This window comes from Euprymna scolopes, chromosome 13, assembly GCF_053919585.1.
Source record: "Euprymna scolopes isolate OS-2025 chromosome 13, ASM5391958v1, whole genome shotgun sequence".
Lineage (NCBI taxonomy): Eukaryota > Metazoa > Mollusca > Cephalopoda > Sepiida > Sepiolidae > Euprymna > Euprymna scolopes.
This window is the reverse complement of record NC_136494.1, coordinates 103,697,997-103,712,125: the sequence shown is the minus strand read 5'-3', so window position 1 is coordinate 103,712,125 and position 14,129 is coordinate 103,697,997. Positions and strand designations below refer to the sequence as shown.

At 31.7% G+C, this 14,129-nt stretch overlaps 1 protein-coding gene across 1 annotated transcript in view; it reads right to left on the bottom strand.

The window, feature by feature from the left end:
- LOC145292126 (uncharacterized) overlaps nt 1–11,362 on the bottom strand; it is a 35,378-nt gene extending 24,016 nt beyond the window's left edge. The window contains exon 1 of the mRNA XM_080138231.1: nt 11,168–11,362. Within this exon, the coding sequence (XP_079994357.1) occupies nt 11,168–11,234 (67 nt within the window). The 5' untranslated portion in view covers nt 11,235–11,362. The remainder of the gene's footprint in view (nt 1–11,167) is intronic.
- Between the last annotated feature and the right edge of the window lie 2,767 nt (nt 11,363–14,129).

The window sequence follows — 14,129 nt, the reverse complement described above, 5'->3', positions numbered from 1 at the left end:
AATATATATATATAAATATCGTTTATGAAAAATAAGTACACTGTTATAAAGTTCATTCTTCTCTTAATAATCGCTGAAAATTTCGTATTGATCGGATAATTACCTGATTTTTGGTAGATTTTTAAAAAGACGGTCCGTTAAAAAGTACTGACCTGCCCCCCCCCCAGTTTTTGCGGTGCCTAATATACATGCACCCCTTTAAATGTTAAAAGGTACAAAAATTTAATCTGCTCATGTTACCCACCGTGTTGCTTGGAATTCATAATGATCAATTCATTAGCTTAATTTTCCTGTGCGTGCATAAATATTTCTCTCTTTCTCTCTCTTTATATATATATATATATATATATATATATATATATATATATATATATATATATTTCTCTCTTTCTCTCTCTTTATATATATATATATATATATATATATATATATATATATATATATATATATATATATATATATATATATATATATATAAAGAGAGAGAAAGAGAGAAATATTTATGCACGCACAGGAAAATTAAGCTAATGAATTGATCATTATGAATTCCAAGCAACACGGTGGGTAACATGAGCAGATTAAATTTTTGTACCTTTTAACATTTAAAGGGGTGCATGTATATTAGGCACCGCAAAATATATATATATATATATATATATATATATATATATATATATATATATATATTAGTGATGGTACGATTCCAAAAGTTTTCCCGATTCCGATCCAATTACCTATTCTGTTCTAAATTTCCGATTCCGATTCGATTCCCGATTCCGATTCTGGTTCCGATTCTTTTAATATTTATAAATATTTAATTAGAGTTTTTTTTATTTTGTAAATTTTCAAATTATTACATACCCCCCACCCCCGAGTAACTTCCGGGTATATAGTTTTTCTTGTAATTTATTGCAAATTGAAAGACAACAAAAAAATTATTTTGATTTTAAACAAAGCCAAATTGTATCCGTTCGTCGTTAGTGTATAACATGCTACCCGAAAGTTTTCATAAACAGTTGAAAATAGTCGACGATTGGTAGGTAAAATGAGAAAACGATATAAGAACAAAATATTAACAACGCCCCCCTCCCATTGTTACGAACGAATTTCTAAATAATAATGTTACTATTTAGAAAAACATTTTAACATGGAACGGGCATTGGCTTCGTTAACTATTATGTGCCTTCTTTCTATCAATGTTTAAATTTTATTTTAATTACATAAATTTGGTGGGTTATTAAATTGATTTTCTTTGCAGTAAAAAAAATAAGAAACAAAAACACAAACGAGATGCAAATAATATTAACAACTAGCGGGACCCGTGGAAATTCCAGAGAGGGGGGGGGGGGCTCATTCATAGGTAATATATTGTATTCATGGGGTAAATTGAGATACTCTGATATTATTGTAACTCTTGTTAAAACTGCAAAAACATTTATCCAAGTTAGCAGGAACGTCCGGCGTAGCTAGGTTGTATAGTACGCTTAACTATGATATTTTAATTCTTGCAGATTTCGTATATCTTATTATAGAGTTAAGGTTCTATCGATTTTTATATATTATAAATTTGCGATTTCAAAAATACAAAAATATATCCATGACTTGGGTGCATCAGCTTCAGTTCCTTCAGCTATAATCGAAACCGAAACCAAAATTTATGAAGAATTCTTAATAAAATTATTTATAAAAATATATGGATCACTAGAGTTCCATCAGCTATAATCGAAATCGAAACCAAAACTTATGAAGAATTCTTGGTAAAATTATTTATTATAAGAAATGAGAATCCATAACAATTAAACAACAGTCACTCGGATATAATTGTGACACACAAAATAAATAACGCATACGCTATCCTATTAATATATATATAGTATTGTTTAAAGTCATAAAACCCACGCTCCTTTCCTACTACTAGCCCTAAGTACGGGTGGCAATACGAAAAATCTAGCAATTATATGTGATTTTATTATTTTGCTGATCGGCCTTAGAATTAATGGTAAAAATTACTTAACTGCTAAAAAAGATATAATGTACCGAAATGGGATGAGTTTACATTATATTTATATGCACAACTGAACCCCTATTCTAAATTCTAAATTACCGGTTCAGTGTGCTCACACATAATCGCCTAAAAAAGTAGAATCTCATATGTTTTGGTTATTTTAAATGTAAATGAAAGTATTTTTTAAGTTAACAAATCTCTCAATGTTTGCTCTCCAAAGTTTTGATAAACTTGTGAGATTTTCATCTATATTTTCACTCGTACCCTAACCAAACAAAATATAAGGAAGCATGAAATATTTCAAAGGATGTGGTGATCAGACAACACCAGCGCCAGAAAAAATTCCAAGCATCTTAAATCTTTGCTATTAAACTGTGAAGTTTGTAATAGACACCATATGGCCCATTTATCAAATAGGTGCGAAAACGTTTTTTAAAATCTGTGATATTGAATAGGCAAGTTAACTCTCGACTATTTACTTTGCTTACAATAAAAACTAATAAAAACAAATTTAATTAGGTTTGGGGAATCTACATATGGGAATGGTTTTTCAAATATACTTGGAATAAAAATTGCCACAGCCACGAAGGATTTCCTTGTGTCCAAAGAGGTGCCATAAAACTAATTATTTCAGAAGAAGCCAAAGACAGACACGCAAATCTACAGTTTTCGGCAACGAAATTTAACCTCCCTTCGCCCAGAGCATTACAAACTTTTTAATAATCATGTGAACTCTCACGGTTGAGGGCACATAGACATTTTAGTGAATAGATGCAAAACGATGACAAAGGCAATAGGCAAGTTATCTCTTGATAAATGACTAATAAATAAAATAAATTAAACTCTGCCAATCAATGTTAAATCTTTAAATGAGATTTATAATCCATTCTGGGGCCCTTCTCAGGCTTATGTTGTAAAGGAACAACTTCTAATAGACTATAATTTTTCCGATTCCAATACCCCCCAAAATTCCAATTTTTCTGATTCCCGATTTCGATTCCGAATAATCTTCCCAGCACTGATATATATATATATATATATATATATATATATATATATATATATATATATATATATATATATATATGCTAGCATTTCAGCTCGGCGTTGCCCGGGTGTTTGGATGTGCATGTTTAGCAAAAAAAAAAAAAAAGTGTTAGTAGGAAGACAGGCTCGAACCCGTATTGCGAAGGAGGAAAAGAACGGGGAAAAACCTTACGTCTTTACTGTTACGAACACCGCCAAATCGGAAGTGACATAGGTTTAAATTAAGGCTAGACAATCGAAAGGAGAGGATGACTTTAAAAAATATCGGCAAAAGAAGCACCTTCCCCTGTTGAAAAGTGCCTAGTTGAAGGTGGAGATATTAATGTTTTTAGCCAATGTTTCGATATTTGTCGTCTGAAAGATCGAACTTCAAAACGATACTGATCTTGGTAAAATCCGTCGCTTCTGTCGAAAGTGATAGGCAGACATGCAAATATACGTACATACATACATACATACATACATACATACATAAATTAATATATTGGTAACTAAAAATTTTCGACTCAAACTGATTAAAAAGCTTGCACTATCTCTGAATACACTTTATGTCAAATTTCAAATGTTTAGACCAGAAATTGTCTGAGTAATTTGGTAGAGACCGGCGAGGTAAATTTTTTTAAACCTTGACTCCTATTATGACCCCATAAAATTTATTGTTTTGGGCTCAAATCAAGTTATTAAGTTAGATCCATGTCCAAGGAACTTATATCTAAACTTTCAAGTTCTTAGAGCGAAAATTGCCGAAGGACTTTCGTAGAATTCTCAAAGGTTAAATCGGTGAAATTTGACCCCTTAACAGCGAAATTTATGGCCGAAAACCAATCACATTGATTTTCCCAAATCTCAGTACCCTGTATATCAAATTTCGAGTCCGTAGATTAAAAATTGACAGAGTTATTGCGTAGGGAAATGTACACAGACACAAAGACACACAGACACACACACCGGACACACAGATACACAGATACACAGACACGTTCACTTTCAAAGATATACTAGTATGGATGCCCGGCGTTGCCCGGATGTCTGGAGGTGTATGCTGAGCAAAAAAAAAATAAAATAAAAAATAATAATAAAAAGGCCAATTTTTAAAAAGTTTGACCCCTATTATGACTCCTTAATATTTATTGTTTTGGGCTCAAATAAAGTTATTAAGTTAGACCCATGTACAAGAAACTTATATCTAATATTTCAAGTTTTTAGATCGAAAATTGTCGGAGCAGTTTGATAGAGTTCTCAAAGGTCAAATCGTTGACTGTTGACCCCTTACCAGCAAAATTTCTGGCCGAAAACCAATCACAAAGATTTTCCCAAATCTCAGTACCCTGTATATCAAATTTCGAGTCTGTAAGACTAAAAATTGACAGAGTTATTGCGTGTGGAAATGTACACAGACAAACACACAGACACGTTCACTTTTATAGATATATAGACTAGCATTTCAACCTGGAGTTGCCCGGGTGTTTGGATGTGTATGCTGAGCGAAAAAAAAAGTGGTAGTAGGAAGACAGGCGCGAACCCGTATTGCAAAGGAGGAAAAGAACGGGAGAAAAACCTGTAAAACTATGCGGATCTTGAGAAAATCCGGCGCCTCTGTCGAAAGTGTTGGCCAGACATGCAAGGTTACATACATACATGCATACATACATACATACATACATACATACATACATACATACATACATACATTGATATCCAGGTCGCCCCGGGCCCTAAGTGGATTCTCGGTGCCGAGCCTTTGACATTGCAACACAAGCTGGTGTAAGTCTCAGAACAGCTATCAGATATCTTCACAAGCTGGGCTACTATGGTAGAGCTGCAAAAAGGAAGCCTCTTCTTCGTCCTGACAATATCAAACACAGAAAAGATTGGTCTCGTGAGATAGTGGAACTTTTTGACCGATGCCATTTACTCTGTTGAATCGCGACAATGGAAGGGTATGTATATGGGGCTCTCTCAGCAAGAGTTTGACTTAAAAAGACTGCAGTAAATGCTTAAACATGAGGGATCGTCGGTTATAGTATGAGGTGCAATTTGGAGTGAGGGTATCTCAGACATTGTGGAATACGAAAGAAACTTCAATTCTGCTAAATATGTTTCAATATTACATGAACGACTCCTGCTAATATTCTTAAGTAGTAAAATAAACCAAGTTAACTCCTTATTTATGGAAGATGGAACTCCTTGTCACTCTGCTAGGGCGGCACAGCATTGATTGAGCCAACATGGGATTAATAAACCTCCATGGTCAAGTCAGTTCCCGGATATGAACCCAATTGAAAACCTCTGGGATATATTAGACCAGAACATTCGCAAAAAAGCAAGCCATCTTCTACGCTTTAACTTTTAGCATTATTGTGTCAGACATGGCAAGAAATTCACCAAAATGATATTCGTCGACTGATTAATACCATGCCTAGAAGCTTGCAAAGGGAATGTCAAGTATTAGTTATGAAGTTTTTGACCATTGATTTTTTATTTTGCAAAGGGAATGTCAACCAAGTATTAGTTATTACATTTGTGATCATTTATTTGTTATTTTGTTCTATAAATTTTATGATTACTGAAATAAATTGTTTCTATGGGTGTCTATTCTTTTCTATCATATATATATATATATATATATATATATATATATATATATAATTATTTTCTACTATAATAATTAAATACCTACAGACACTAGTGTTTCATCCTTTCGAGAATCTTCAGTGCAGGGTGTCACGATTACTACCAGTCGAATGATTCGAACCCCGCATCACGAGACATCTCTGGCTCGATTAGCGGAGACCGTATCCATTCGGCTACGATTAACCGCTTGAAATAACGTTGAATTTTAAACATCTTAATTTTAAGTGTTCATTTACGTCAGGCAGACAGTGATCTAATCGTTATACGATGATCTACGCATATATATATATATATATACATATATATATATATATATATATATATATATATATATATATATATATATATATATATATATATATATATATATATTGTAGCGCAGGATCAATTCTTGACTCAATGATCTAATCATTACGAATTTCTTAACACAGGATTAAGTGTTTAAAATATGGGCTAGATATTCAAAAAATTTCAGTTTATTTTGAGTATTTTTAACAGGGGGCATAATATGGACACAGTCTCCCAATATTTTTAGATGTGCATTAATTTTGTTTAATATATTACTAGCAGGACAAGTTAACCGGCGTTGCCCGGTGGAAGCATGCCCCCCCTCGTAAAAATTAAACTTTGGCTGTTATTGGTGGCCAATCCCGAATGCTCTAATGTTAAAACGCTTTTCGGAATAGACACCCCTAACTTCCTCATGTTAGGAACACCATGGTAAAAACAGCTTTCGGAATAGACACCCCATTTTATGAAGGGGGATTATCAAAGTATTTACCCCAAGTTTAACCTGATATATGTTGTCAGCATACCTATCCGCAAAGACAATAAACCAAAAAATAAATGGGGTGACATTGTCGTGTGGAAAGAAGTAAACTTGTTTATCGCACGTGTGTAGAACAATGAATTATAGTGCATAATGCATGTCATTATATCTCGAAAACTATTTGTCTCCGCCAAAGTTAAAAGATATTGTCTTATTCAGCATAGTTTGAAACATAGAAGCGATCAGTGTAAAGGAAATTGTATAGGTGGGGCTAAGGTAAAAAATACTACCTAAAGAAACAAAGAAAATTTAATGTGTGAGAAGTGTCGAAAATGAGTCCTGAAAATAGAAAAAAGCAATTGTAGTATAAAAAGCAAAACAAATATAAAACAAATAAGTCTATCCTTAGGCAATGTAATGAAGGTAGAATTTGTACTTTAGCGGCGTAAATTATTTCACAGACAAAAACAAATGTTTAAAAACTGGCGTAAATGTATTAAGATGCAAACTGAATCAGAATTAATGAAAATGAGAATTTTTCTGGATATAATTCAGTCTTTGAGTGTAAAAATGTGTTTTATACAAAAAGAAATAGTTTTTATGATTTGTTAGTCTGTCAACAAACGAAGTATCCACAGTAGTATTAAATAATATTAAAAAGGCGGAAAAATAGAATCCAAAACGCACCTTAAAAAACAAAGAAAGACAAAATCAAAAAAGAAAATTGGATCGTGTAAGGATTTAGAAGACACTTCAAAATCGAAAAATAATATATTTTTGCTTAATCACCCCAATATCGGCGCCACTTTGATGTAGTGGGCTACTACTACTCTCTTTTATTAAGAGATTCGTTCATATTTTCATCTCCTATGCTCGGACGCTTGATCGAACGATATTTTTTTATTAAATCAAACCATTATAGACAGAACGTTGTTAAGATCTTTTTTTAATGTTAAATACAAATGCTTTATAAACGCTACCATAACATGTACTGTTTAAAAAAATTAAATAGTTGCCGCATGCTATTTAGTAAATGTTTTCATCTAATGGAAATATTGTTGGTTTGTAAGATTTTTAAGAAGCGCGCCATAATACTTACTGTTAAATCAAAGGAAAACGTGCCGCCACTTCTTGTGTAAATATTTTCATGTCATAAAGTATTGTTTGTTCGGTGGTTTTCTGTTAATACTCGGGTAAAAACTACAGTTTGTATTCGTTTACGAAGAGATCAGCTATGTTATCATCGCATAGTTTAGGACGTTGAAACCGAACATGATAAAAAGAAAGCTGCGACGAATTTTTTTATTGTACCAATATGTAAATTATGTTAATCTAAATAATGCAAAATAGCATAATTTACGACGCTCAAACCAACGAAGCAAAGGCATTTGCAACAGATGTAAACATTACCAGAAGGAGCTTCGCCAACTGATTTGTAACAAAGCTACGACTATTTATTTATATAACTTAGAACTAAATGTTATGGTAAGTTTGTATAAACATTAGTCTGTAACAAAGCGAAAAAGCGACCACAGGAAATTATAATTGCTTTTAAACAATGCGTGCCGATACTGTATGTGTAGTAAAATCTGAGGGTATAACTAAGTAAAGTTATAAATATGAGCGTGGCAGAATTTTTTATTTGGTTTAATATGCATAAAATGAATAATTCGTGTAGATTGAGCGGCCATATTGACTGAGGCTTGACGTGTCCGTTTTTTGTAAGAATGTGTGTATTCCGGAATAATAGAATTTTATGGTCTCAACTAATGAGAATAGCCGGAATTTTAATGTAAAAGGTATTTGCATGTGTATAAGTTTTAATCCAGTTAATAAGGGTATCAGGACACTATAGTTATAATGTTCAAATAATCACCCGGTATTGACTGGGATCGGTGGTAGAATTTTTGATTTAAAGGGGAAAATACGAAGTACTTGGCGATTGTAATGATGTCGATCGTAGGAAGTGAGGTAGGATTTTATTATGAAAAAATACATGTGTATGTAACGGCGTTCGAAAGTTACATAAGATGGTGGGTAATAGTTTAGACATGACAAATTTGTATGTGGCGTTTGTTATTGCAAACCTACTAGAGGGGAATTTCTGCAATCATTTTATTATATATTAGATAAATATCATGAATTATTATTTCTTATTAAGCTACGCAAGTTCATATGAAAATACAAGATTTTAATACTCATATAAATGCGACAAATAATACAATTCTATATGCATAAAAAAGAAAATAATAAAGAAAAAGTCAGGTTAACAGTTTTAATTATTAAGGGCAGGTGTACTACAAAATCAGTATTTAAGCCTGACTAGCTAGTCATTTTCGGTAATTTATTAGTCTGTGTTATTAAAAACAAAAACCGAATGTCTAATCGAGAGATAGAGAAAGATAGTGACTGATTCGTTACGGAAAGTTAATAGAGAACAGTAAATACATATAAGAACGAACATTGTAATAACGAATTCTTTTAGATTTCATAGATATTACTTTATGCGTTTAACTGTGTGTGTTTAATGTGTTTTTCTCATTGTAGATATTGTACATATCTTTATATTAATATGATAGCAGGTGTGTTATTTTTGAGTGTCACCCTTACATTCTTTTCTTCCGAGTGACTGCCGTTTAATTGTTATAGACTTCCATTTCTTGTAATAAATTATTTTACCAAGAATTCTTCATAAATTTTGGTTTCAGTTTCGATTATATTTGATGGCAATCAAGTCATTTATTTTTTATAAATAATTTTATCAAGAATTCTTTCTTTTGTTTCGATTTCAATTATAGTTGAAGGAACTCAAGTTATATATATATATATATATATATATATTTATATATATATATAAAGCTGAATGTGTGTGTGTGTGTGTGTGTGTGTGCCTGGTCACGAATAGGCTCCTATATGGTTTACTATTAAAAAAAACTGATTACATATAATGATAGAAGATGTATCGAGACACAGGAATGGGTATGTTTGATCCTGCAGAACGGTGGTTCATTAAAATTGTGGGGTCTGCGTTCGCGCCTGGTTCACAAAGTATGGAAATAAAAAAAATTAAAAATTAAAACAAACGTTTACAAGTGTTTTTTTTATATAGATGTACATAATAATACTTTGATAAGTATGTTTTATCTTAAATAGGGATGGTATAATAAAATTGTGAGGTCTGTGTTCGCGCCTGGCCTCCATAGAATGGAAATAGGCACAAACTTTAACAAAGACTTTTCATATCTATCTGCGTAAGTATACTTTGATAATTGTGTTTCAGTCTTAAGAAATATGGTATAATAAAATTATGGGGTGTTCGTTCGCGCCTGACCTCCATAGAATGGAAATATGTCACAAAGTTTAACAAGTTTTTTAATATAGATCCACAGAATATTGTGATAAGTGTTTCAGTGTGAACAGATATGGTATATTAAATTATAGGGGTTATCTATTTTATTTTAACTTTCATCACATTTTGCTTTGGTTTTGATACCCCAAATTCGAAGCTATCTCATTACAACCCTTCCTTTTCATAACCTATCATACTTTAATAAATAAGAGTCCATTTTCTGTAGGCTGTTTTTGAACCCAGTCAGCGACGAGTACTTTTGCTAGTATATATATATATATATATATATATATATATATATATATACTGTCTTTATAAGTTTTTATTTCGGTTTTGGTTCAAGCTGATGCACCAAAGTCATATGGATATTTTTTTTTGTTACCACAACTTTATTATATGTAAGAGTCGATAGAAAATTGACGCTATAATAATATATACGAAATCTGCATAAATTATAATATCATATTTAAGCGTATTTTACGACTGGGCTACGCTGCTAGATTAGATAAATACTTTTGCAGTTTTAACGAAAGAGCTACAACAGTATCAGGGCGTCTCCTTTTACGCTGAACATCTAAAGAATGTCAACATCAATATATTATATATGAAAGAGTCCGCTGTAGAATTTCCACAAGTCCCGCTAGTCTTAATAAATTCAATAAGTCAATTTTGCATTTACAATTACATATTTATGACTATTCAACACAAAAATGACCTTTTTAATTTGCGTATCAATAAATTATGTTCTCTCAACCGAAATAATACTTTAAGCGCTTTTGTCGCAGTCTTTTTGCAACCAACGATAAACAGCTTCAATTTGTTTGTAAGTCTGATAATTTTTTGCACATGTGACAAATAGATAAATAATGCACACATTTACAAAACGTAAAATAATCTTTTCAAATAAACGGACTCAATAAAACAGATATTTTGGAATTCGTCGTCATCATTCATTATCCAGCGGGTTAGCCGGACCACATTAACTTTTCCCTCCACATGCGTTTATCTTCCATGGCGTTAGGAAGATCTTCATGTTGTAAGCCATTGTTTTTTGTCAAAAATTTTGCCTACGTCTTCATATGTCTTCCTATTTTAACGGTTCCGTGTTTAGGATCCCACAAAGCCACATCACTGACGATTTCATCTTTTCTTCTGTAGCAATGTTCGGCATATCGTGTTCTTCTTTCTCTTATTAGCGCAGAGACTCTGGGCAACCAACAATAGAGACGGCTAATGGTTGGATGTGTTTTCCAGTTGAAATCTAACACTGCCTGAAACATCCTAGTGTAATTTTAATCTAACTTACTTTCAAATTCGTAATCGAAAATAAATATGATTTTGTATTGATAAAATAATCACTTACGTGTCTGATTCAAAAGAGCGTTACTTATAGTCAGTAGAGCAGCGAAGAACAGCACAATTTTAAGCATTTTCCTTGTTAATATCTTGAGTCGAAGTTGATCACCAGTTTGAATGTTAATTCAAGAGAACTTGATACTGAAATGAGAATCCTCAATTATATAAAGATAGTTATGTCGAATTAATCCGTGCAAGTGTATGCATGCATTTCTTTATGATGTTTCACTGTAATATATTTGATTTACCATATAAACGTTTTCAGAAATAGTTGGGGTGGTAAAAGGGTAGACCTACATAAAAGAAATTAATTAATCACAATAAGCAATAACATTTCAATCGTAAACTTATTTTCATAACAAATTTTATTTTTTTAATTTTTATTCATAGAAAATTCTGAACTTGTTTTCACATAAACAACTTTGAGTCAATTAGACTAAGGAACATCAAATTAGATAGGTACGATTATATACATATGCAGATTAAAACAATATATATATGTATATATATATGTATGTATATATATGCATATATATATATATGTATGTATGTATGTATGTATGTATGTATGTATGTATGTATGTATGTATGTATAGGCAGCATTTTCTCGTTGAGGCATATGTTATTAAAAAGCACGAAGTTTTTTTCTTGATTTTTTTTACCTTTTCCAATGTCTGAATTTTAAAAAAATATTTTTATCAACGTTGTATAACTTGGATCTATATGTTTGTTTTTGCAAAGTGAGCGCTTTCGAATGGAACATTTCCGTCATCCTCAGTCAAATTATGTCTTTTAGGTTCTTAAAATTACGTTTTTTTTAATTACGTTATGGAGGCATATAAGAATATGGATTTATTACAATACGAGTTGGATCTTTTTACCTGCCGAATACCAAGAGCTTCCATTACAGGATTTAGCATACATTTTCGATTTGAAGTTCAATATCCTGTTTTTTGTTTTGCTGCATCACATCCAGTTTCCCTTATTCTATGTAGCTAAAATTATTTAAAAACTTTTAAAACATTTAATTTCATTTTCTATGTTTAGTAACTTTTAGCAAATTAGGTGCAAATCTTTTATAATATTTGCTAATATTTTTCCCCCGAGGAGATGTATAAACATCGAAAACTCATGGGTTAAGGAAATATATTTTACTATACTGTATTCTTTGTCTTGCATACAATAAAATTTCTATATTTAAAATGTAACTTTTCCGAATCACAAATTTAAAACTCATAAATTATGATTTATTTGCTCTATCTAGTATACCGAGCAATTTTATTTAGCCGGGATAGTCTTATATAAAATATTACATCCAATAATATTTTGTAAGACCGATAATCACTGGATTTGCACACCAGTAGATTTATTGTGTTTCACTATTCTGAATAATATATATATATATATATATATATATATATATATATATATATATATATATATATATATATATATATATGTATGTATGTATATATATTCTATGCTTGTTATAATTTGTCTGCTCTTAATTAGACTATCTAGATGTAATAGATTTCTTCAACTGTGTTATATACATATGAGACACCCAAAACCATAAACTACCAAGCGCTATACATAGTAACTGTTGTTGTCACTAAAGAATCGAATGATGCCCATGATCTGTTAGATCGCAACACATTCATCGAATATATAAAAGGCTATATGTCTGTCTGTCGGTCTGTTTATCTGTCTGTCTGTCTCCATATTTTCAAACTCTATCTCCTTCGAAACTAAAAGATGTGGAGCGTGGCTAGAACCCTCAAGTAATTGATTTTTTTACAGGCCGTTCTTTTATGGGTCTTTAGTCGGTTAAAATAATTTTTAAGGGGGTCAAAAATGGGGCAAAAAATCATTCAACATTTTGTACATTCATTTTAGTTTATTTTTAACGTTTCATTTTTAGCCAGTTTATATGCATGTCACGTTGATACAGTGGAAACGTTACCTGTTTTAAATATTTACAGTTTCGGTTTCGATTCTAGCTGATGGCACCTAATTTTTTTTTTTTGTTTACTTTTGAAATAACGACTCTTTAATAAAATATGCGAAATCTAGATAAATTAAAATATCCTATTGAAGCGTATTTTACGCCCGGGCAAAGCCGAGTACCCCACCCTCGGCTAGTGGATTAGATTTACATCAACATCAACGCAGAATGACAAGGAAGCAATGTAAAAGCAGTAAAGCTGTCGTGTTTCTTTTACCTCATTAGAATTTATTACTATGTTGACCGGCAGTAATTACAATATTAACAATTTAATTCCACAGTTATCGCAATAATCCCCATTACATCACAGCTATCATTATTGGCGATATGAACATGACATGGTCTGATAGTAGAGGTGTTACACTTTTTAATTTTATGTTAAATTTACTTATAACGGCACTAGTTGAATTTCAGAGGACCCACCCCTCGCTGTTCTCTTATATCGCAATTTCATAAACGTCACTTGCAAAAATTCAGAAAGCGATCACGTTTTTGTTTTAACGGTTAATTAAAAAAAAAAAAAGTCTTTTGGGACGCTGATATTAAAGCTAAAAGTCTTCTCAAATCAGTTTGCACTCTGGAGACGAATGCGTGTTCGAGATAATTTTTATGCTTAATTTCTAATATTAATAACTACATTCTATTTCAGTACTTAATTTATATTTTTATCTCCTGATTGTTTTATTTAATGATAGCGTTTTCTCGTCATAAATGCTTATTATATCTACCATGTTGATTGCATGAACAGATTAGGAAATTGTATTCATTGTTAATTCGTGAGAGGTGAATCTATCACCATACGTTCCCCTTAAAACACGTCAGTTGGACTTTTATTAAGTACAATACTTAATAGATTTTTTTTAAAGGAGAGTAGAGAACGTTTTGTGGAAGCGTTGTCGGCAGCTCCCGTTACTCTCGCTTCTCTTTTTTTTGTCACTCAGTCCTCAGTTTTTTTAATGAGTGA